The 23,428-nt window shown below is 43.0% G+C and overlaps 2 protein-coding genes across 2 annotated transcripts in view; one reads left to right on the top strand and one right to left on the bottom strand.

Moving 5' to 3' along the window:
* The first annotated feature begins 261 nt into the window (after positions 1-261).
* Positions 262-21,532, top strand: LOC139570513 (kelch domain-containing protein 1-like). Its single transcript, XM_071392441.1, has 13 exons — positions 262-531; positions 1,389-1,459; positions 1,813-1,930; positions 11,747-11,859; positions 13,781-13,865; positions 13,965-14,063; positions 14,305-14,379; positions 14,637-14,695; positions 14,904-15,016; positions 15,676-15,748; positions 16,004-16,088; positions 20,025-20,104; positions 21,025-21,532. Exons 1-13 carry the CDS (start codon positions 427-429, stop codon positions 21,182-21,184), a joined length of 1,236 nt encoding a protein of 411 aa, XP_071248542.1. The 5' UTR covers positions 262-426; the 3' UTR covers positions 21,185-21,532.
* Positions 21,482-23,428, bottom strand: part of LOC139570514 (LIM and SH3 domain protein 1-like) — a 49,524-nt gene continuing 47,577 nt past the window's right edge. Inside the window, exon 7 of the mRNA XM_071392442.1 lies at positions 21,482-23,338. Coding sequence (XP_071248543.1) covers positions 23,165-23,338 — 174 coding nt within the window. The 3' untranslated portion in view covers positions 21,482-23,164. The remainder of the gene's footprint in view (positions 23,339-23,428) is intronic.

The following is a 23,428-nucleotide window of genomic DNA, read 5'->3' as shown; positions in this document are numbered from 1 at the left end:
AAAAACGTGTAGCCTATATTTTAAGTGTTTTGTCTAATGTTAAACTGAGCAGAATTATTATATTGGTTTTTACCTCGGCCTAATAAAATTCACAATTAGAAGTGTATCATTAAACCATACGACAAAAATGTAGGATATTGTGTCTATTTCTATCAATTCAAATGTAGCTAGTGTATTATAGCCTAAAAAATATATGTAGAAGATTTAACGGCGGCCTTCACCCAGTCACATAATGTTCTGAAACGATTTAAATATCACAATAGAAACGCGGCCCATGAGTTTGCAATCCTGAAAAGCAAGTTTGCACACTTCGGCTTGCTTTTGCATGTAGCAAGAAGTCCATCCCATCTCAGAGCCATTAGCATTCCTATGATCTGGAGAAAGTAAAACCGAGAGACACACAGTTGTTTTTTTTAGTCGCAGTAGATGATGGATACAGGAACCGGTGTCGAGATGTTGAACTCGCTGGAGCGGAGTGATCACACTGCATTCGTGGAAGGGAGCTTTCTTTATGTGTGGGGAGGCTGTAAGGTAAGGTTACATGGGGCAAAGTATATATTTTTTTTTAAAGCCGCATTTGAGCAAAACGCTATAGGCATCACATTTAATATGTTCAGATACCTTTTCCCTCGCGGTTTCTCTCGTGATGTGGGCCTACATCGTGGAGTTGATAGACTCGGCTTTCTTTTCACTAACTAATTCATAGACGTAACCATATTAAGCTCCTATCGACGATAGTATCTTATAGCCGGGGAAGTTTTTTGGGGGCTTCAAATCTCGTTATTAACTTTCAAACGCATCGATTTCAGTACGGTTTTGGAAACAAAATGAACTTATCTTTCATACCGACAGCGAGAAATAATAATACATAATGTGAAATTACTACACACCTTTAATAGGGTTAGGGTTCCCACACGGGCATATTACAGCGCTTGTTTACAGAAAACAAACGGAAGACCGAGGCATAGGCTACCTGTGTTAATTAGTTATCTGCGTCTCCGGACACCTGTGTGTAACGAAGACAGACGCCACAAACTTGTCACTGAAAAATACAATCTGCTGCAACTGTAAAACTGGTTAAAACAGTGTATATATATATATATATATATAAAAAAGTTGAGGGCTTTATGTTGCTAGAGCCGTACCGCAATTGAGACCCTATTTATGAGATTGAGTATTTGTTTGTTTTAGCTGCCAAAGCCAATTTGCCTCTAAACAGAACATGTAAGGTCTTTGGACAATAAGGTGTAATGTTGGGCTACCTTTTCCGTTTTTATTAATGTTACCACTGCCGAAACTTTTAGTAGGTTTAGCCTATTGTGTGAATTGCTACAATGTTTCACTATCTTATTGACGGTAGATGTTGTTTTTTTGATGTTCCATGACAGTCAGTCTCCGGAACAGAAACACTGTTACCCAGTGATGAGATTTGGCTGTGCGATTTGGAGAGTGGAATATGGTAAGAGTCTCATAATAATCTTAATGTTTGTTTCCTGTTAGACTCAAGCTCTTTAGTCATTGTTCATTTCTTTCAATTATTCTAAAATTAAATGATTCACCTGCCCGCTGCTGTTGACACTTCTTTGTAATTCATTGTTTATTGCTCGTTAATATCTTAACTTACTTGACCAAGTTTGCAGTGCTGTAGCATGTACACAAGAAAGGCTATCACTCTTCCCTTTTTTTGTTTTTTGTGTTTGTGATAATGCCACCTCCCCCAACACACACTACTCCCCCCAGACATACACACTACCCACCTCCACAGACATACACACTACGGAGCTTTCATTTGCGTGTGTGTGTGTGTGTCAGGGAGCGGAGGGGGATGGAGGGAGAAATCCCTCCGGCCTTATCAGGCGCCTGCGGTTCTTATCACAACGGCACTCTCTACGTGTTTGGAGGGTGTGACCAAAATGGACACACCAACCAGGTAAGAATCGCCCCCCTTTTCTCTTACCCCACCCTCCCCAAGACAGCAATTATCCACCCGCTGACCTAGGTTCAGGTCACCCTAAAGCTTACCGTTTGATTGAGTCAAAACAGTTTCCGCATATATTTTGACCACACTTTGTGATATTTTTGTTTGTTTTGGTGTTTTGCAGGGTTTTTTCCCCCAGTTGTTCATGCATGTGTAAAGTTCTGGAGCCAAAGTCTACGCCTCTTTGTCTGCGATTGGTCAACAGTAGCGATTCTTCAATTAAGTGTTTGTTGTCATTCAACGACAGACGACTCGTTTTCATGCATATTTTTTCACTTGAGAAATACTGCACCAAACGTTTTAATGTAAAATTGCGTGACTATGACCATCCCAGCAAAAATGTCCAAATGAATGACAAAATGTTATTAATTCAGACTATTTTGAAGAAGTTTTACTTTTGCTACAGTGTCTCAAGAGGGACAAACAGTAGTATTACTGCTTTTTTCTTGTTTTCCAAGCAAAGTTATTTTAAGGGAGTATGCGAGCACAAACGTTCACTTTCTTAGCTAAGTTCAGCAAGGAGCAAACAAACCTATGTATGCTGATGCCTTTACCCAGCTGTATCCTTTCTGACCTCCGATCAGATTGTGTGATTGATAGGGGCCTATTAAGAGAACCAAGAAAAGCCAAAAGCTGTCGGACGTGTTTTGTTTTGCTCATGGCCACGTAGCATTGTTATGAAAACTATTTGTGACATGCAGCCTGGGCTGTAACTTGATATCAGAGAAGTGCAGACAGAGAAAAAGCCAGGAATGTTTTAGTGTTATTCGCATGAACTGTGTTCATGAGAATGTGGCTGCTTGTTGATTGGAAGTGAATTGGAAGCTGACTTTGTGAAATGGATTTCGAAATGATCTTTGGTAGACCATTAAATCCGGGCTTGGGAAAGTTAAATATATGTTTTTTTTGGTATGACAAGAAAACAAAACTTTCGTGGTAGTTTGTACACTAATAATAATTTGATAGGCATAAGCAGTATGGTAGTAGCTCCACCTTGCTCACTGATTGGCTAAGTCAAATCAAACTTTATTTATCACATGCGCCGAATACAACAGATGTAGACCTTACAGTGAAATGCTTACTTACAAGCCCTTAACCAACAATTCTTTAAGAAGTTTTAAGGGAAAAAAAGTGTTAAGCAGAAAATAAAAGTAACAAATAATTTAACAGCAGCAGTAAAATAACAAGCGAGGCTAAATACAGGGGGTACCGGTACAGAGTCAATGTGCGGGGGCACCGATTAGTCGAGGTATTATGTACATGTAGATAGAGTTAAAGTGACTATGCATAGATTATAAACTGAGAGTAGCTGCAGCGTAAAAGAGGGATCTGGGTAGCCCTTTGATTAGCTGTTCAGGTGTCTTATGGCTTGGGGGTAGAAGCTGTTAAGAAGCCTTTTGGACCTAGACTTGGCGCTCTGGTACTGCTTGCCGTGCGGTAGCAGAGAGAACAGTCTATGACTAGGGTGGCTGGAGTCTTTGACAATTTTTAGGGCCTTCCTCTGAAACCGCCTGGTATAGAGGTCCTGGATGGCAGGAAGCTTGGCCCCGGTGATGTACTGGGCTGTACGCACTACCCTCTGTAGTGCCTTGTGGTCGGAGGCCGAGCAGTTGCCATACCAGACAGTGACGCAACCAGTCAGGATGCTCTCGGTGGTGCAGCTGTAGGACCTTTTGAGGATCTGAGGACCCATGCCAAATCTTTTGTCTCCTGAGGGGGAATAGGCTTTGTCGTGCCCTCTTTTTACAACTGTCTTAGTGTGTTTGGACCATGATCGTTTGTTGGTGATGTGGACACCAAGGACCTTGAAGCTCTCAACCTGTTCCACTACAACCCCTCGATGAGAATGGGGGCATGCTTGGTCCTCCTTTTCCTGTAGTCCACAATCATCTCCTTTGTCTTGATCACATTGAGGGAGAGGTTGTTGTCCTGGCACCACATGGCCAGTTCTCTGACCTCCTGCCTATAGGCTGTCTCATCATTGTCGGTGATCAGGCCTACCACTGTTGTGTTATCGGCAAACTTGATGATGGTGTTGGAGTCGTGCCTGGCCATGCAGTCATGGGTGAACAGGGAGTACATGAAGGGACTGAGCACGCACTCCTGAGGGGTCCCCGTGTTGAGGATCAGCATGGCGGATGTGTTGTTCCCTACCCTTACCACCTGGGGGCGGCCCGTCAGGAATTCCAGAATCCAGTTGCAGAGGGAGGTGTTTATTCTCAGGGTCCTTTGCTTAGTGATGAGCTTTGAGGGCGCTATGGTGTTGAATGCTTAGCTGTGGTCAATGAATAGCATTCTCACAGATGTTCCTTTTGTCCGGGTGGGAAAGGGCAGTGTTGAGTGCAATAAAGATTGCATCATCTGTAGATCTGTTGGGGCGGTATGCAAATTGGAGTGGGTCTAGGGTTTTTGGGATAACGGTGTTGATGTGAGCCATGACCAGCCTTTCAATGCACTTCATGGCTACAGATGTGAGTGCTATGGGTCGGTAGTCATTTAGGCAGGTTACCTTCATGTTCTTTTTTTTTTTTTTTTTTTCACCTTTATTTAACCAGGTAGGCAAATTGAGAACACGTTCTCATTTACAATTGCGACCTGGCCAAGATAAAGCAAAGCAGTTCGACACATACAACAACACATAGTTACACATGGAGTAAAACAAACATACAGTCAATAATACAGTGAAAAATAAGTCTATATACAATGTGAGCAAGTGGGCACAGGGACTATGGTGGTCTGCTTGAAACATGTTGGTATTACAGACTCCGTCAGGGACTGGTTGAAAATGTCAGTGAAAACACTTTCCAGTTGGTCATGCTTGAAGTACACGTCCTGGTAATCTGTCTGGCCCTTCGGACTTGTGAAGTTTAATTTAAGCTATACAATTCAATGTACTTTGTCTATTTACATGGATATTCATTTTGTGAAGTCTGCAAACAAATACACAAAAACAATACACTATAATACATGTAATGCAGAAAAAACTGGAGAGTTAATGCACACATATTCACAGTTGCTGTGGCCTACTGTCCGACCATGTATTGGACCTACATCTGTCCTATGTCCCACTGTTCAGCAGCCTGATGGCCGTCGGAATGGAACTTGACCTGCTCCTATTCTTGCTGAACAGTGGTACCTAAAGTATATCTCCTTCTGGAGGGCAGCAGCTCAAATCATATTGGGAAGGTTGTGTGTGGGGTCCTCTATGAATCGTTTGGCCTTTTCCATTGCCCGTCTATCAAGGATTCCCTGAAGACCCTGGGTGTTGACATGCAGTTCAAATCCAATTTTATTTGTCACATGCGCCGAATACAACCGAACCGGTGTAGACTTTACCGTGAAATGCTTACTTACCTTTCCCAACAATGCAGATTTAAAATGCAACAAATTAAAGGAAATAGTAAAACAATAAATTACAATGAGGCTAGAGTCCAGTGAGTCTGCATAGAGCCAATGCAAGAATGTCAGTGCAAAAAATATAGGGGGTCAATGCAAATACTCCGGGTAGCCATTTTGATTAACTGTTCAGCAGTCTTATAGCTTGGGGTTAGAAGCTGTTCAGGAGCGTTTTGGTCCTTGCACTCCAGGACCGCTTACCGTGCGGTAGCAGAGAGAACAGTCTATGACTTGGGTGGCTGGAGTCTTTGACAATTTTTAAGGCCTTCCTCTGACACCGCCTGTTATAGAGGTCCTGGATGGCAGGGAGCTCAGCTCCAGTGATTTACTGGGTTGTATGCACTACCCTCTGTAGCGCCTTGTGGTCAGATGCCAAGCAGTTGCCATACCAGGCAGTGACCTGGTCAGTCAAGATGCTCTCAATGGTGCAGCTGAATGACTTTTTGAGGATCTGTGGGCCCATGCCAAATTTTCAGCCTCCTGAGGGGGAAGAAGTGTTGTCGTGCCCTCTTTATGACTGGGTTAGTGTTTGGGCCGTGATAGGTCCTTAGTGATGTGGACACCGATGAACTTGAAACCCTCGACTCGCTCCACTACAGCCCCCTTGATGTGAATGGGGGCGTGCTCGTACTTCTGTTTCCTGTGTTCAAAGATCAGCTCCTTTGTCTTGCTGACATTGAGGGGAGAGGTTGTCGACCTGGCACCACACCACACACTCTCATTGTCGTTGGTGTTCAGGACTACCACCGTCGTGTCGTCAGCAAACGATGGTGTTGGAGTCGTGTGCGGCCACACAGTCGTGGGTGAATGGGGAGTACAGGAGGGAACTAAGCACAAAGTTGTCTTAGTCTGCATAGGAGGTACAGATGTTGTTGGAATTTAAAAAAAAAAATGTTTTCAGTGATGCCATTAAAAGCAAGTGTGCTGTCCATGATATTCCCCAGGTACTAGAAACTCCCCGCTCTTTCTGCCTGTTCAACACCCAGGAATAGCTGGCTTCCTCTGCCTTCCAATGAGCATTTATTTTGTTGAGTGTGAGGTTATTATAGCACCATTCATAAACCCTGTTTACTTCTGTTTGGGAATGCATTGTGTAATCTGAGAAGTCCACAAGGGTGGCGTCGTCGGCGTGTTTCACTGCCAAGCAGTCTCTGTCTGGGCCTTTCATGTCATTGGTGTTTATGGAGAATAGCACTGGAGAGATTCATTCTTTGGAACCAGTAGGAAGGGATGTTGTGTTGTTGAACTTGGCATACTGCCCCCTGTTCAGCAGGAAGTCCAGCACCCACAAGATAATGCTGGGGTCTACCTGTAGGTGTTAGCGTTTTACACAGAGAAGTTGAGGCTGCATGCAGTTGAAAAGCAGACGAGAATTCCAGGAAAAGGATGCACACACAAGAGTGACAGTGGAAATCCGGTGGGACCATTCTACCCAATGAGAGGGCAGACGCACGCGTGTGAACAACACGCACAACTAAGTCGTTTTTCCTCAGTCGCCGGAATGCCACGTGCTTCCACTTATATCAGTACATTTGTAACAGCCTAAACATGACAAAACGTATATTAGATCAAATAAGCCTCACATAATTTTACACTTTCATAGACACCCACATAAAAAAGGGCTTATCTAACGTGGACAGATTTTGGGCGGAGTAAATCCTTTCTCGTTGGCTTTTCCTCTCTGTCCACGTTGAACACGATATGGGCGTTGAAGCTATTCATTTTCAATGGAGGAAGGGAAGTGGGCAGGGTGACCATTGGGCGACGCAAGCATGGGCGAGTGAACAGGGCAGGCCCAAAATTGGGGAAAGCAGAACTTTATGCAAATACTCATCGCAGCTTGATTGCCCAATCGAAGCTCACTATAGCCTCCAGCCCGTACTGGATTGGCTGTTGATACCTAGCTAGCGTGGCTATCCATACCGTGGATCACGACAATGTGTCACGGGTGCTGTGCAACACCGTCAACACTGCATCCTCCCCTGATCTGTTCTTCCTGTACACAAACTGCATTGGGTCAAGGGCTCCATTCACATGTGACCTGAGACGTGTTGGCATCAAGCTCTCAAGGCACTTCACAACGACTGACATTAACAATACAATAAACTTTATTGTCCATTTACGTGAACATTTATTTTGTGACATCAGCGTACAAAAACACAACGCAAAATATTACATGCAGTACGGAAAAGTTCCGGCACACATTTACATTTTCACATAGTCAAAGTCTCTGCGGCCTACTGTCTGACCGTGTGTTGGGCCTGCATCTGTCCTATGCCCAATTGCCCCAGGGTGGTATTCATTCAGTTCCGCTGGGTTGTTCTCCTTTGGAGCTGGTCAGATCTCAGAGGTCTTCCAGAGTGAGGGAACCATGTGTTCTGAGAGTGAGCTGTTAAAGTGGAATTGACTGCATTTTAGCAACATGAAATCTTATTAAAATCTGTTCATATACACTCCCAGGAAGATGGTTATCTATTTTATTTATTTTCTGACAAGCGATCACTTCGACATGGTCATTTTCATAATTCTCAAACATTCCCATACAAAGGCAATTGTGAAAATCCTATAGCAATATAGAGTGGGAAAGTGGCTGTGCATTTGCACAATTAATAGACACTGCAGTAAATAAAAACATCTGTCTTGTCCAGGACCTGAGTCTAGGCAGACTGGTCCGCCATAGCCAATCAGAGGTAGTCGGCTTATATGCAAACAAGCCATTTGCCACAAGGGCATGCCATCATTCACTTTGAATTGGACTTTGTTTACAGGCATTTGCAAAAGCGTGACTATAGATCATTAGAACACATTTGGCAAAAGCCACGAAATACACTTCAATTGATTTCTGCAAATATTTTCATTTGGGAACTTTAGTCCTATTGATCAAACAACCATAAAAAGGTAGGCTGTCTTTCCCTGTCTGCACATCAACAACAAGATCAACGACTAGCCAGAGCAAGATAAGCTTAAATCTAACGAAGGAACATTAGTTGAATCCCTCTGAAACTTTTCAGCTAGTTGGCTGTCAAAATTGCACTGATAAACAGTGGGGAATAGCCGGATTGTCCCACTGCAGCTTGCCCGCCAATGCATGCGTTGTACCAAACAAGCACCCAAGCTAACTGGCCAAAATTGGCTAGCTTGCTACCTAGCTACTTCCAGACACAAATGAGAACACCTCACTGACCATTTTACTCACACTAGCAGAGAGATCGAAGTAGATCGCTATCCAGAGTGAATTTGCAAACGCAAGAGAAATACTGACTGGATAACAGTCGTTCCGCCCCAGCTAGAAATGAGGAATCGACCCAGAAGCGGCCCTCTTCCGGGGGGCTGGAACTGATTGAATCGGGTGTCAGACTCGCCCCGGAATCAAAATGAATGACTGCCCAGAATTGGCCCAAGTACATCGGGCCATTTCCGTCTACCGGAATCCCCTCAGAAGCGACCTGATTTAGTAATTTTCAATATTACTATTATACATTTTATGCATACAAATTATACCCATCCACCATAAAAAAAAAATTATGACGGAGGAAACACCCGGTTACCATGTCAGCTCGCCTGTGCCTGGCCCACCACAGGAGTCGCTACAGCGTGATGGGACAAGGACATCCCGTCCGGCCAAACCCTCCCCTAACTCGGATGACGCTGGGCCAATTGTGCGTCGCCTCATGGGTCTCCCGGTCGCGGCCGGCACGGGTATCGAACTAGCATCTGTAGCATGCAGTGGAATTGCAGTGGAATTGGAATTGGCCCGTGACCCAAGTAATACATTTGGGCCCGATAACTCACACCGGAATCGGCCCGAGCTCAATCCCTTCCTCATATCCGGAATCGGCCCAGATCCACTGTGCTAGCTGGGGAAAAGAGCGATTCACTTTTCTTGCTAGCTAACCAAATGACACGTGCATCTCTAGTTGTGTAGCTACCGAAAAAACAATACGAGAACACATTTTTATTTACAATGATGGCCTACCAAAAGGCTGGGATTGCAAATAAAATATAGGACAAAATGCACATCATGACAAGAGACGCCACAACACTACATAGAGACCTACGACAACAACCTAGCATGGCAGCAACACAACATGACAACAACATGGTAGCAACAAAACATGGTACAAACATTATTGGGCACAGACAACAGCACAAAGGGCAAGAAGGTAGAGGCAACAATACATGACGCTAAGCAGCCATAACTGTCAGTAAGAGTCCACGATTGAGTCTTTGAATTAAGAAACCTGATAGCAATATATTTTTGGACTACCAAGAAATGTATTGGTGAATTATATTAATCATGCATTGAACTGCATCCATCTTTTCTGCCTACAATGCCTTAGTGTACATCATGGAATGTTGAGTCAAATAGAAATAACCTTTTTTTTAACCTGTTTAAAGTTGATTTGTAGCATAAACTGGGAATTTGATATTTTGGAGTGATATGATTGTCTGTTTTTCATATCTGCAAAGTACTTAAAACATTGTAAGTTCCACTTTAAGGAGAGTGCAAAAGATGTCTGCCAGTTCATCTGAGCATCCCTTCAGTGGCCGTCCCTTGGTTTCCACTTTCTTTTATCTAGTTGTCTTTAGCCTAGGCTATTTGTTGTTTTAATGGTCCCTTGCAGTTTTCACTTCCTTTTGGTTGCCAGCAGAAAGGGATGTCTGTTTCAGCTCTGCACTAATCCTTGTTATTTGGATAGCATTTCACCATCTTTGTGGGGATTAACATGCCCTCACAGAAATGGCTGTATGCAGTCTGCTGATACTGATAATGTCCCAAAAACATCCTTGCAGGCTATTTATATTGACCCCCCCCCCCCCCCCCTCACTTGTAAAGTGCATAGTCACTTTACATATTACCTTTAATCCCAAACATTGACTCGGTACCGGTACCCCCTGTATATAGCCTCGTTATTGTTATGTAATTTGTTACTTTTGATTAGATTTTTTTTAACTTTAGTTTATTCAGTAAATATTTTCTTAACTCTATATCTTGAACGGCATTGTTAGTTAAGGGCTTGTAAGTAAGCATTTCACGGTAAAGTCTACACCTGTTGTATTCGGCGCATCTGACAAATACGATTTTTGTTTGATCTGTCGCTTCATCTGACCATATCTGTACTGCCCTTTCCTATACTTTTGCTGCCCCTGATTGTATTTTAGTAGTACTGGAGGCTTCTGTAGTGACTTATATGCCCTGTTAACATTATCATAACACAAGTCTAATTCCCTATCTCCCCTTGTGCTACAAGTAACATATTGTTCATAGTTTTGTAGGTCAGTGTGACATGAGCAGTAGTTAAAATCTTCAGGAGATAAATTGGTAGGTGATGTTAGCAGCAATTGTAGTAGTATGCTGTGGCTGGTACATAAGCAGTTGGGATAAACACTGAAATGGCGCAATGAGATGCCTAACATTTCGACATCTTTTGCGCTTGATATTTATGGAAGAACACCAGCGTTGGTTTATGTAGAAACACACCTCCTCCGGTGATGCCAGGTCGCGCTCTGTGTGAATGGGACCATAAAATCCATTCAATTTCAGAACATTAGAAATGTCATCAGCGTAACCAAGTCTCTGTAAAACAGAGTGAAAGCGTCTCTATATTCACTCAGAAAGCAGGCATTGGCGTTGAGATCATTTAAGGATCAAAATTGACACACACACACACACAGCTGTCTTACTATACTTGACTTTTTGGGGGCCATTGATTCCCATTCAAAGTCCTATTTTCCCTAACTCCTAAACCTTACCCTAAACTAAACCACTAAGCCTAAAATTGCCTTTTTAATCAAATCAAATGTATTTATATAGCCCTTCGTACATCAGCTGATATCTCAAAGTGCTGTACAGAAACCCAGCCTAAAACCCCAAACAGCAAGCAATGCAGGTGTAGAAGCACGGTGGCTATTAAAAACTCCCTAGAAAGGCCAGAACCTATAGGAAGAAACCTAGAGAGGAACCAGGCTATGAGGGGTGGCCAGTCCTCTTCTGGCTGTGCCGGGTGGAGATTATAACAGAACATGGCCAAGATGTTCAAATGTTCATAAATGACCAGCATGGTCAAATAATAATCATCACAGTAGTTGTCGACGTGGGGACCAGCAAAATGTGACTACTTCTCTGAATGTTAGTTGGTTTACTATTAGTAAGTATAGTAAAATGTGTGTGTGCACACACAAAGACCAACATAGGGCTACATTGCTTACACCCTAAATGCAATCCTCTTGTCTCTACACAAGTGCCTAGGCGGTTGGGGTTGTTTCTGGACAGAGCCTATACCTTTTTATGTCTGTGGTACATTATGGAACAACAGTCCACTGCTTGTGTTAAAATGAGAGCGTAATGTTCCTGTGTTGCTCTGTCTGCAGCTGTACAGTGTTGACCTGCTGGAAGGATGCTACACCTGGAGGAAAGTGACAGATGCCGGGGGAAACACCCCCTCACCCAGAGACAAACAGTCCTGTTGGGTAAACCGAGACAGGTACACACGCACATCATGTTTTACTATGCTTGTGGGGACCTAAAATAGATTTCCATTCAAAATGTAACCCCTAACTCCTTACCCTAAACCTCTAACCCTAACTCCTTACCCTAAACCTCTAACCCTAACGCCTTACCCTAAACCTCTAACCCTAACTCCTTACACTAAACCTCTAACCCTAACTCCTTACCCTAAACCTCTAACCCTAACTCCTAAGCTTAAAATAGTATTTTTACTTGTGGGAAATGTCCCCACGAGGGAGAATTTTCCTTGTAGTACTATCGTTGTGGGGACTTTGGGGGATTTCCGGTACTCACAAGGATGGTAATACACACACACACACACACACACACACACAAAGACCAACATGGCTACAGAACTTTGTCAGTGTGCTATCTCTGCAAGCACTAAAGTAATGTACACACACACTTTTTTTTTTTTTTTTTTTTTTTACTTTTAAGGATTTTAATGAATTTTCATCACATGGCATTTTTGGGTACTTCAGATAATTACAGGTGTCTAAATTTCTCTGGCCATCTTTTTGGCCTTACCTGTCCCACTATTGTTAGTGGAGATGCTCTGATGGTTGACTGATAGTTTGGGATTTTCCTCCAGCACCTTCACTAATCGGCTTTGTGTATGCGGTAGATTCTGCCTAGATTGAATTTTCATCACATGTAAAATATATAAAATTAGATGATTGTTAAATAAAAAATAGAATGACAAAGCTGTAAAACATTATCCTCACTATAACCCATCAATTTAGTGAATACCATTGGTGTTTAATATGACGGTTTCAGAATATCTTATTTTACGGGGTATTTATTTTTTATTTGACCTTTTATTTAACTAGGCAAGTCCGTTAAGAACAAATTCTTATTTTCAATGACGGCCTAGGAACAGTGGGGGGCAGAACGACAGATTTTTTTACCTTGTCAGATCGGGGATTCGATCTTGCAACCTTTCGGTTACTAGTCCAACGCTCTAACCACTAGGCTACCTGCCGCCCCAGGGTAGGCCGTCATTGTAAATAAGAATTTGTTCTTAACTGGCTTGCCTAGTTAAATAAAGGTTAATAAAACGTGTGTGTATATGTGTATATATATATATATTAAATGTCAATACATCTTTTTATGTTTTAGCGCCAATACATGTCACAATGTTTTAGCGCCAAACTGATGGCAGATGTGAAAAAAGTCAATAGTTGGAAGAGTTGCAGTGTTAATTGAAAAATAATGGCATTGTTGGTTGATGCTTTTTTTGCATTAGGCTATTTTCTCTTGAACCATATGGTCTATTAACTAGAAACTCATGGACTCAAATATAAAAAATATATTATTCAAGTATAAATGACCATATATTGCCATAGATTACCTGTTAATGATTGAAAATTCTGATTTACTTTGGTAAATTACCGGTAGTTTTGCAACCCTATATTTATGACAGACTGGTTAGGCCTAGAAATGTGACAACGATGCAGAGGAAGAGGGCATTTTAAAGCCTTCTCCCCACACCCATTGTTACTAGCATTAAGGCTAGCCCCACAACAAAAGGTGCTCTTGAGCCATTCGCCAAACATTCACACCTTCTGGCTGACAATGTCTATTAACTGCCTATTCAGATTCACTCAGTTGCAATCCCTCATTTTACTTGCTAATTTACCTACTTATTACATCTCAATGGGAGGAAAATAGCCATTCGTAGTAAGGACTGACCTAGATTCCAGTGATGGGTGTATTGTGAACCAACAAAACGATGCAAACATTATGTGAATTTACACTGTTTTCACAGTGCTTGCAATATATGTGAGAGGGTTACTTTAGATGCATTTATGAATCAATAGATACACGTGTAGAGCAGTAAGCAGCTGGATATAGTAATGATGGTGCCATTAGTGATCTTTTGTGTTATTGTTTTATAGGCTCATCTACTTTGGCGGGTATGGATGTAAAACCATAAGAGAGGTCAACAACTCAAGGAACTTCACAGTCCATGAATCATCCTGGGTAAATAAACAAACAATGTAAATACGCTACATTTTCACTGATACTGGAATATGTTTGTGGCATATGTTTATGTTTTACTTGGGTGTTATAACTCCTCAGGCAATGATTGGGACGGCATTCTTTAGGTTCTGGGGCTGGAACAGCGAAGTCAACGTATTTGACACACACACTGCGACGTGGGAAGAACCTGAAACCCATGTGAGTGTGTGTGTGTGGTACTTCTATATTCATGTGAATTAAATGAATGATCTTGTTATTGTTGCAATGTCCCTAATCATGATTTAAGTATGACTTTCTTTTTATACTAGTTTACATTGTATAAGGGTAACTAACCCCCATCTACCATCACTATGTAGCAACTATCTTGTCACTTGTTTTCTGTTGTTGACACATTGCTAAAACTCTTGATGACACGTTCCCTCTTGGCTTCCTTCCGTAGGGTCAGACCCCATCTCCTAGAGCCTCCCACACCAGCGCCGCCCTGGGGGACAAAGGTTACATCTGTGGAGGTCTGGTGAGTGGACCACCATTAGATTCCTGCTGTTTATGGGTGGTCTACAACATCTCTTTTTGAATCTGCCATCTTGAAATCAACTCTGGTCCTTTGCTTTGAACATCTTTATATCAGTGGTTGCCAACTGTATTGACCTATCAGGATAAGAGAAAAGAAGCTGACAATGTGGCGTCTTGTGAGGAGGATTGAGACAAGGATTTGCTGATTGTGACTGACTTATGTCCCTGTGATTTCAAAACATTTCATCTTTGTGACAGGAGGACACTGATTTGGACATCCACTGTCTGGATCTTGACACCTGGATATGGACACAGATGTAAGCTCATTTACTCTATATCTATATAAAGTATGCGACTGACTGGGTTTGAATCTGGGTCTCTAGCGTGCCTCAAGACTGTTAGATCTAATATGTTTACTCAACCTACAACAACCAGGGGCTCGTCTCTGTAAGAACTTTTGACCTTGTTAGCATGTGTTTAGTGCTATATCTGTGTGTTTGGGTAAAACACTCTGCATTCCTCCAGTGACTTGCCCTCGTCTTTGGTGCCCGTGGGGCGTTCCATGCACACCCTGACCCCAGTGTCTGACCACACCCTCTTCCTGTTTGGTGGGCTGAGTATCACTGGTGATTCTTTAAGTAAGTCTGAAGCTAGCCTGGGTAAACCAGACCAAGTGCTACACTCACTTTTGTTTACCAGGCTAGTTGTCTAACAAAAGTGTTACTTCATTGAATCAACAAATAGATGCATTCGTTTGGTTTTTTTTTTAATTCAATTTTTATCAAACCCTAATGCATTATGGGTGTAATAAGGATTCATAACAGCCCCATCGGTCCCTATAGCACTTATGTCTTTCTAAAATGCTAAAGTGCTTTTGTAATCTCTCGTGGACAGAAGCATGTAACATAACTGGTATTTTAGCATCTGTCAACAGAATGTGGGATGCGATGACTAACGAGGAACTTTGTTCAGCTGCGCAGATTTATCACCACTGATCATTTGGACAAATCACGATTTCGCAGGTGTTCACATCTTTTGACTTCAGGAAGTGGGTGGCACAATTGGCCTGTAGACTAGCCTGTAACTTGCAAAGAGAGGGGGGTAGAGCTACCGCCTTGCTTCCGCCCCTCATTCTCGTATTTTTTTCCTAACGTGTCTGCACCCAGAACTTAATCCAGCCTCTGATGGCATTACTGAAGATTTTAGTTCTGGGTTTCTGAGAGTAGCGCTTTTTGTAAAGAATGACATATATTGAAGGTGGTTTGTAAAAAAAATCTTATACATATCTTTCCTTTAGGTGACGGATGGGAGTTTGACACTCAAACAAATACATGGAGAGAGATGGATCACCTACACCATGACAAGCCCAGGTAGGGGATGGCCATCGAGCCACTGTGTGTGCATATTCTCACTGACATTAGCCTAATTTCCAGTAACACGCCATCTCTGTGCAGATGTTTTGAACCGAGAGACTCAACAAGCAATAGCTTCCTGTAATGCTTGCGACGTTCCTGTTTTTTTATTTCTTTATTCGTTAGATGCCACCAATTAGTGAGAATATATTTATTTTATTCAATAAAACAAAACAAAACAAAAAGTTGTCTGAACATGGTATACCGCCATAGGTTGTGGCATTCGGCTTGTCGGGGCAAGGATAGTGATGTGGTTGTCTTCGGGGGGAGTCGGGACTACGTCCTCCTGATGGACTCGGTACGTATAAGTCTACACTGGGGGAAAAATAAGTCCTTAAGGATGCTTTTCACATTCCCTAGCTTGATAGATGGAGTCTGAATGATGGTTGAATTATGTGCATTTTGTTTCATTTTAATTTGATCAAATAAGTCATCTTATGGTTGAAAGAGACTTAAAAAAAACCTGCCATTGATATGACCGATAACTGATTTCCTAAGGGAACTAGCTTTCTTGGACCAGTAGTTACTGTCACTGCCTTTGGTCATGGTGACCCAATTTCATGCTGCGCATCTTAAACTTGCACTGTTCCCTCAATCACTACAATACTTAATGTACTCATGTTCATCTCAAGTCTGGGCTGAGTGGGAGCTTCCCTGCCGTAGGTATGGGAGGGCCAAGAGACCTGAGGTGGCAGAACAGAGTGTTGGTAAGGGATGGCCAGTTCCTCTTGCTGTTCCATAGGTAAGCACCATGGTCTTGTAGTGGATGCGAGCTTCAACTGGAAGCCACTGGAGTGTGCGGAGGAGGGGGGTGACATGAGTGAACTTGGGAAGGTTGAAAACCAGGCGGGCTGCTGCGTTCTGGATAAGTTGCAGGGTTTTGATGGCACAAGCGGGAAGCCCAGCCAACAGTGAGTTGCAGTAGTCCAGACAGGAGAGGACAGTGCCTGGATTAGGACCTGCGTCGCTTCCTGTGTGAGGTAGGGTCGTACTCTAAGGATGTTGTAGAGCATGAACCTGCAGGAGCGGGTCACTGCTTTGATGTTTGCAGAGAAGGGGTTGTCCAGGGTCACGCCAAGGTTCTTTGCACTCTGGGAGGGTGACACTGGAGTTGTGAACCGTGATGGAGAGGACTTTGACTTGTTGAGCTTGAGGTGGTGGGCCGACATCCAAGTTGAGATATCTGCCAGGTACGCAGAGATGCGTGTCACCACCTGGGTGTCAGAAGGGCGGAAGGAGAAAAGTAGTTGTCATCTGCATAGCAATGATGGGAGAGACCATGTGAGGACATGACTGAGCCAAGAGACGGTGTATAGAGAGAAGAGGAGAGGGCCTAGAACCGAGCCCTGGGGGACACCAGTAGTGAGTATGTGGTGCAGATAGATCCTCTCCACGTCACCTTGTAGGAGTGGCCTGCCAGGTAGAATAAAATCCAAGAGTATGCATAGCCTGAGACGCCCAGCCCTGAGAGGTTGGAGAGGAGGATCCTATGGTTCACTGTCAAAGGCAGCGGATAGATTTGAGGAGGATGAGAACAGAGGAGAGTCAGCTTTGGCAGTGCGGAGAGCCACGGTTAAGTGACCCGTCTTGAAGCCTGACTGGTTAGGATCAAGAAAATCGTTCTGAGAGAGATAACGAGAAACTTTATCAGAGACAGCATGCTCAAGTGTTTTGGAAAGAAATGAAAGAAGGAAAACAGGTCTGTAGTTTGTCAGATGAGTCAAGTGTTGGTTTCTTGAAGAGGGGAGCAACTTGGGCCATCTTTTAAGTCTGAGGGGACTGGGAGAAGCTCTCCAGAGTTGGTCTGGAGGAGGGGATGGGGTCAAGCGGGCAGGTTGTCACACTAGTCGCAGGATGTCATCTGGGGAGAAAGAGGTCAAGGCGTAGGGTAGTTCTGTGAGTGAGACCAGTGGACTCAGTAGGCTGAGTGAATGAGTAGCAGATGTCGTCAACCTTTTTTTCCCAAAGTGGTTGACAGTCGTCCGCAGAGAGGGAGGAGGGAGTGATTAGGATTAAGGAGGGAGAAGGTGGAAAAATTTCCTGGGGTTTGAGTTAGAATCTTGAAATTTAGTGGTAGAAAGTGGCTTTAGCAGAGGAGGAGAAGGTAGAGAGGAGGGAGCGAAAGGATAATAGGTCCTCCGGAAGTGTAGTTTTCCTCCGTTTTCGCTCAGCTGCCCACAGCCCTGTTCTGTAAGCTCGCAATAAGTCACTCAGCCACGGAGCAGGAGGGAAGGGCCAAGCCAGCCGGGAGGAAAGGGGACAGTGTGAGTCATAGGATACGGAAAGGGAGGAGAGTAGGGTCGAGGAGGCATAATCAGGAGACGGAAGGGAGAAGGGTTTAGCAGAGGGGAGACAGCGAATATTGCGATGGCGCATGACCATCTGGGTAGGGACTAAGTGGTTAGGTTTGGCGGAAAGGGAGACCGAAAAGGAAACAAAGTAGTGATCATAGACCTGGAGGAGGGCTGCAGTGAGATTAGTAGGTGAGCAGCCTCTAGTAAAGATGAGGTCAAGCATATTGCCTGCCTTGTGAGTTGGAGGGGATGGGGAAAGTGTGAGGTCAAAAGAGGCAAGGTGGGGAAAGAGTTGGAAAGAAATGAATCGAAAGCAGACGTCGGGAGGTTGAAGTCGCCAAGTACGAAGAGTGGTGAGCCATCGCCAGGAAATGAGCTAATCAAGGTGTCAAACTCATTGACGAACTCTCCAAGGGCACCTGGTGGGCGATGGATGACAATGTTAAGCATGAGTGGACAAGTGACAGTGACCGCATGGAATTCAAATGAGGAGATGGACGTGATAGAGGGAGAAAAGAGAAAATCTCCACTTAGGAGAAATGAGTAGACCTGTGCCACTAGCGCGATGACCAGATACTCTCAGACTATGAGCGAAAACATAGTCAAAAGAAGATAGAGCAGCTGGAGTAGCAGTGTTCTCTGGTGTGATCCATGTCTCCGTCAGGGCAAAAAAGTCAAGGGACCTGAAGGGTAGCATATGCTGAGATGAACTCTGCGTTCTTGACTGCAGATCCGCAGTCCCGAACACTGCCAGAGACCCAAAATTCCACATGGGTTGTGCGCGCAGGGTACACTAAATTAGAAGGGTTGCAGCCAAGGGGTGAGGAGAGTCTGTAAAGCCTACAGGGAGAGGTGCGAACACATAGTTGACAAAGCTACAAAAGAGCAAAATGAAAATCTGTAACTAACTAGGTAAGATACACAAGTGAGAGTGGTGTGAAGCCCTCCTCTCTTTCATTGAATAACTCTGCAGAACAACATGGCAAAACCGTCTTTGTTTCGGGGGGCGGTCTTAGTTTTGCGACAAAATCGACGCGATCGCGGCTTACAGCTGCCGCTGACCAACCAGGGGAGACTGGAGAACTGACAATAATTGCTAATTGCCTAGCAGAGGTGGAGAGCACACCTCCCTGTACTGATTGCCTAGGAGAGGTGAAACCACTCACCCCCCAATACAGCCAGTGATTACCAAACCAAGTCACAAATTGCCCAGCCACTTGATCCTGGTTGAAGTGTCAACAATCTGCAAATTATGAGCAGTCAGCAGTTCACACACGAAGTAGGCCACTGGGAAAACAGGCAGCACTTAAACTAGATGGCCCTAGCTAGCAAAAAGACAGTACAAGACCACAACAGATAAAGACAACAAATTATACTTATCACTCCTGGAGATATCAGGAGTCCACTAGCTACATTCCGTACAATAAAGAGCCTTGTCTATTCACGTGGCAAACAAGATTGCATTTCCTTGTGAAATATTTGAAAGGAGAATGTATTTTTAACCGAGCCACAAACGCAAGGAATACATTTCTATGTGGAAACTTCTGAAAAGACACGTTAAAACACATCGTTCCCTATTTAACATCTTGTTTAGGGGCCGTATACTCCTTTTCTAAGTAGACAAAACTTTAGCTGGTTTCGGCTGACGCAAACAAACCTCAAATGGAGTTAAGGTGATTTCCAACGCAACTGCTTGGGTGTGAGGTGGACTTGAGCTTTTGCGTATAAATGTATGGATTCATACATTAGCTGGTTATGGATCATGAATGGACTTAAAACAGGATCCAGCGTATAAGAACCTAGTCAAGCAAATGCAATGTTTGGGTTTAGGCTTAATATGGTATGGTCTCACTGGGGTCGTTATGTCACTACATACCCTCCATCAATCCATCCATTAATTTACCCATCTCACGACTATGTTACCAACCCTCTGCTTTCAGGTCACTGTTTTGAGGTCTCCATCACAGAACCACTGCAAAGATGTTCTAGTCTTTCAGACCCAGCCATACCCCCTACTCAGGTAAGCCACACACCTGGTGATATGCTGCACTTGAATCAAATGTTGTTAGATCTTTTCAGGACACAAAAAGTAGCCTAATGTAAAGATGAGTCCAGATCCCACGCCATCGGTTGTGTAGGTCCAGCTATACTCTCAAATTAATGGTTTTGGATGGTGGCATATCATAGCCGAATCTACAAAAAAGACTTGGGATGTGGAGTTATCCTCAACAGGTCCACTTTTGAGGTCTGAAAACAACTGACAAACTATGATTTTGGATTGTGATGTCTCTTAATATGGGAATATACTCACTCGCCTTTGGTGTTATATTATCATTTTTAACCACTGATACCAGGACAAATCAACATAGCTATAATCTAGGATCAGTGCTACATAAAGTCATACCATTACAAAACTGTTGTACATCTGTGACCATATGTGTAAGCCAGTGCACTGGCACATGTACAGTAGTCGCCTGTGCAAGTGTGTGTATGTGTTGGGCCATTCTCAACCCAACCATACATGACTAAGTGGTTTAACAAAGTCCACAGTGACCATTTGAGCATGTTGTGCTATTTATACTCCGACTTTGATCGTAACATTACTTGTTTCACCAGTGTTTGTGTTGTGGGATTTCGCTGTGCTTTTCCACTGTGACGTAGTGCTGATTTTATAAATAACTTTGATGAACCTTACTGTAAATGTGCAATAGAGATTTGACATGTTTAATGTGAAACCGTAAACTTAACACCAATTATTTAAGCCTTAACCAGAGAGAGAACTATTTTTAGATATTCAATCACTACTTTTCTCAAGTCTGTGTATTTACACGCATTGTATATGGTTGCCATGCTAGCTATAGTAACATACCTTTTTTAGTTTCCAGCACCTGGTTATCCGTTGATGTTTTAACAAACCTGTACTTCAATTTCTCTTTCTAGATTATGTAAAGACTGCATAGGATGTAACGCTGATGTTTTGCAAGAGCAGCTTTTGTGGCTGCCACCCAAACTACAGGAGACCGTGGACAAGAGAGTGTCCTTCTTCAGGATCGGCCCAAACCAGGAAAATAAAAAACGGTTGGACCTGGTTTTAGATTGACAGTATATTTTACTTGATCTATATATTACAGTATATCACATGACTTAAGTTTTATTGACTGTTTTGTTTAAGTGTGGTATTCTATGTTTTTATCAGAACTTGTTCATTTCACTTTTCTAAAGCTCATTAGGAAATGAGTCTCATTTGTGCATCGGTCTAAAGCTCTTCTCACACAGGTTTGAATGGGAGATGGCTACAGGTAGTAAGGTTGGATATTTGGCAAACATTTTTTTAGCAATTAATGTACAATCAATAGTAGCCCATTTAACTTGACAAAATGAAAACAGGAAAATAAGGTTGTTGTATTTTCTTTTTAATGTTGATTAATAAAATTTTGCTGACTTAAAATATTGTTGGATGTGCTCTATTCAAAGCCTACTCTTTGGTTAGACTGGGTACCTCAACAATGCTAGCTACATAGGATATGTTTAGACAGGCAGCCCAATTCTAATCAAAAGGCCAATTAGTGAAAAAAAGATCACAATTGGCTGCCTGTCTAAATGCAGCTATCGAAGTAGTCCCTCTTGACAGCTACACATTGGCTGGCACAAGATTTCAAAGAACGCTTGCAAGATTGGCTAGATTTGACATTGTTGCATTCAAGTCAAGTTCGCTTTCTAAAGCAGAAGCAGAGACATTCTGGCACATAGGCTGCTTTGTGTATGTAAGAAAAACAATGAGACAAATTCAGAAATATTCAGTTTAACTCCAATGAATTTTAATGCTTCATTGCAAAACTTAGATTAATATAAATCATACCTATTTAATTTTTCTAACTTATAAAACACCCATGAATCCCTGTGACTGGTAACATTTTTTTGAATTCTTCATTTCTGTCAAACCGTATCACACCACCAATTATTAAGTATTTTTCGTATGCGCAGCGGTGATATTTTAAACTGCTCTTTTAGGACATCATTAGTTCTGTTCTTGAGTGCTTGTTTATTAATGTTCTATTTTATGTTTGGTGTGGACCCCAGGAAGAGCAGCTGCTGCTTTCACAACAGCTAATGGGGATCCTAATAAAATACCATTGATTGATAATTGTGCACACCTGTTTCTGCCTAGCCCAAACCAGGTGCTGCTGATTAGTGTAACTATTGTAACCAGTAGATACAGACCGGTAGGTATTCTAACAGGTACTTGTTAGCATACTGCATTTACTAACACGGAAGCCCTCTAGGTCCTAAAATGTACAATTTGTCAACTGTAAGCCGATCCTAAACTTTCCAACTTTATGCAACATTTCGGGAATAATTAATACATTTTGGGGAATGACTTGGAAGTATGGCAGCCACCATTCAACTCTATTGTACACTGCCTAATAGATGCAAGCTTAATATGGTATGGCCTCACTGGGGTCGTTATGTCACTACAAATAAACCAAGGGAAAGACCTAGACATTGAAAACCATTTAGGTGTAGTAGTATTAGGGCATTGAGCTGTCCGATAGTGGACTGTGTACTGAAAATGGCAGTGAGAAGCTTTATTAGCAAAATCAATTGACTTTTCAAAAACCATGAAAAACAGACCATATGAGCAAAAACATGGTCAGAGACAATATTCAAGTCTTAACGGCACTAGTTGTTTTCTTTTCTCTTTCTTCCCCCTCCTCTCCCTCTCTTGGGCTGTGACTTGTTTCCCATATTCCCCCCCCCCCCCCTTTTTTCATCTCCCCATTTCTCCTGGACTAAGTTCAGCAGTGGAATGAAACTCTGAACGTTGCAGATAGAAAAGTACAACCTAGAGAGGACACGAACCTTCAACCTGGGTTTTGTTCATTACGACATGCAATAGAAAGGGTTTTAAATGCTTTGCAAAGAAAAAGTAAATTGAGCGTTTCTTATTGGACACGTCCGGGCAGTCACACCTTCTTTCAATCCATTTTCTTCCGTTTGGTGCCTAATGAACACAACCCATGCTTACATTCCTGTCTGCAGTGTTCCGAATGTTTCAACCAATTGAACGAGGCCCAGGGTTTCAGAGGGGTTGGACGTAGTTAGCAGGTAGCATGCCCTGTTGCCCGGTGCGTTCGATGCGGCCGTACATCCATCCATCATCAATCTGTTGTACGTCTGCAATCAGGTCGCCCTCCTGGAGAGACACCTCGTCGGCGTCAGCAGCCGTGTAGCTGTACAGAGCCCGGTAGCGCTTCTGTAGACACATATGGGGACATACTGTATATCCATGCATGCACACCACACACATTCATCAACATAGGGCTACAGAATTGTGTGGGTGTTA

This window comes from Salvelinus alpinus, chromosome 3 (genome assembly GCF_045679555.1).
Source record: "Salvelinus alpinus chromosome 3, SLU_Salpinus.1, whole genome shotgun sequence".
Lineage (NCBI taxonomy): Eukaryota > Metazoa > Chordata > Actinopteri > Salmoniformes > Salmonidae > Salvelinus > Salvelinus alpinus.
Note: the sequence above shows the minus strand (reverse complement) of the source record. Positions and strands in the feature narration are given on the sequence as shown.

Coding starts and splice junctions, on each gene's coding strand:
- LOC139570513 (XM_071392441.1), top strand. CDS start 427: ATGATGGATACAGGAACCGGTGTCGAGATGTTGAACTCGCTGGAGCGG. Junction 1,460..1,812: donor GATTTGGAGAGTGGAATATG/GTAAGAGTCTCA, acceptor TGTGTGTGTCAG/GGAGCGGAGGGGGATGGAGG. Junction 11,860..13,780: donor TGTTGGGTAAACCGAGACAG/GTACACACGCAC, acceptor ATTGTTTTATAG/GCTCATCTACTTTGGCGGGT.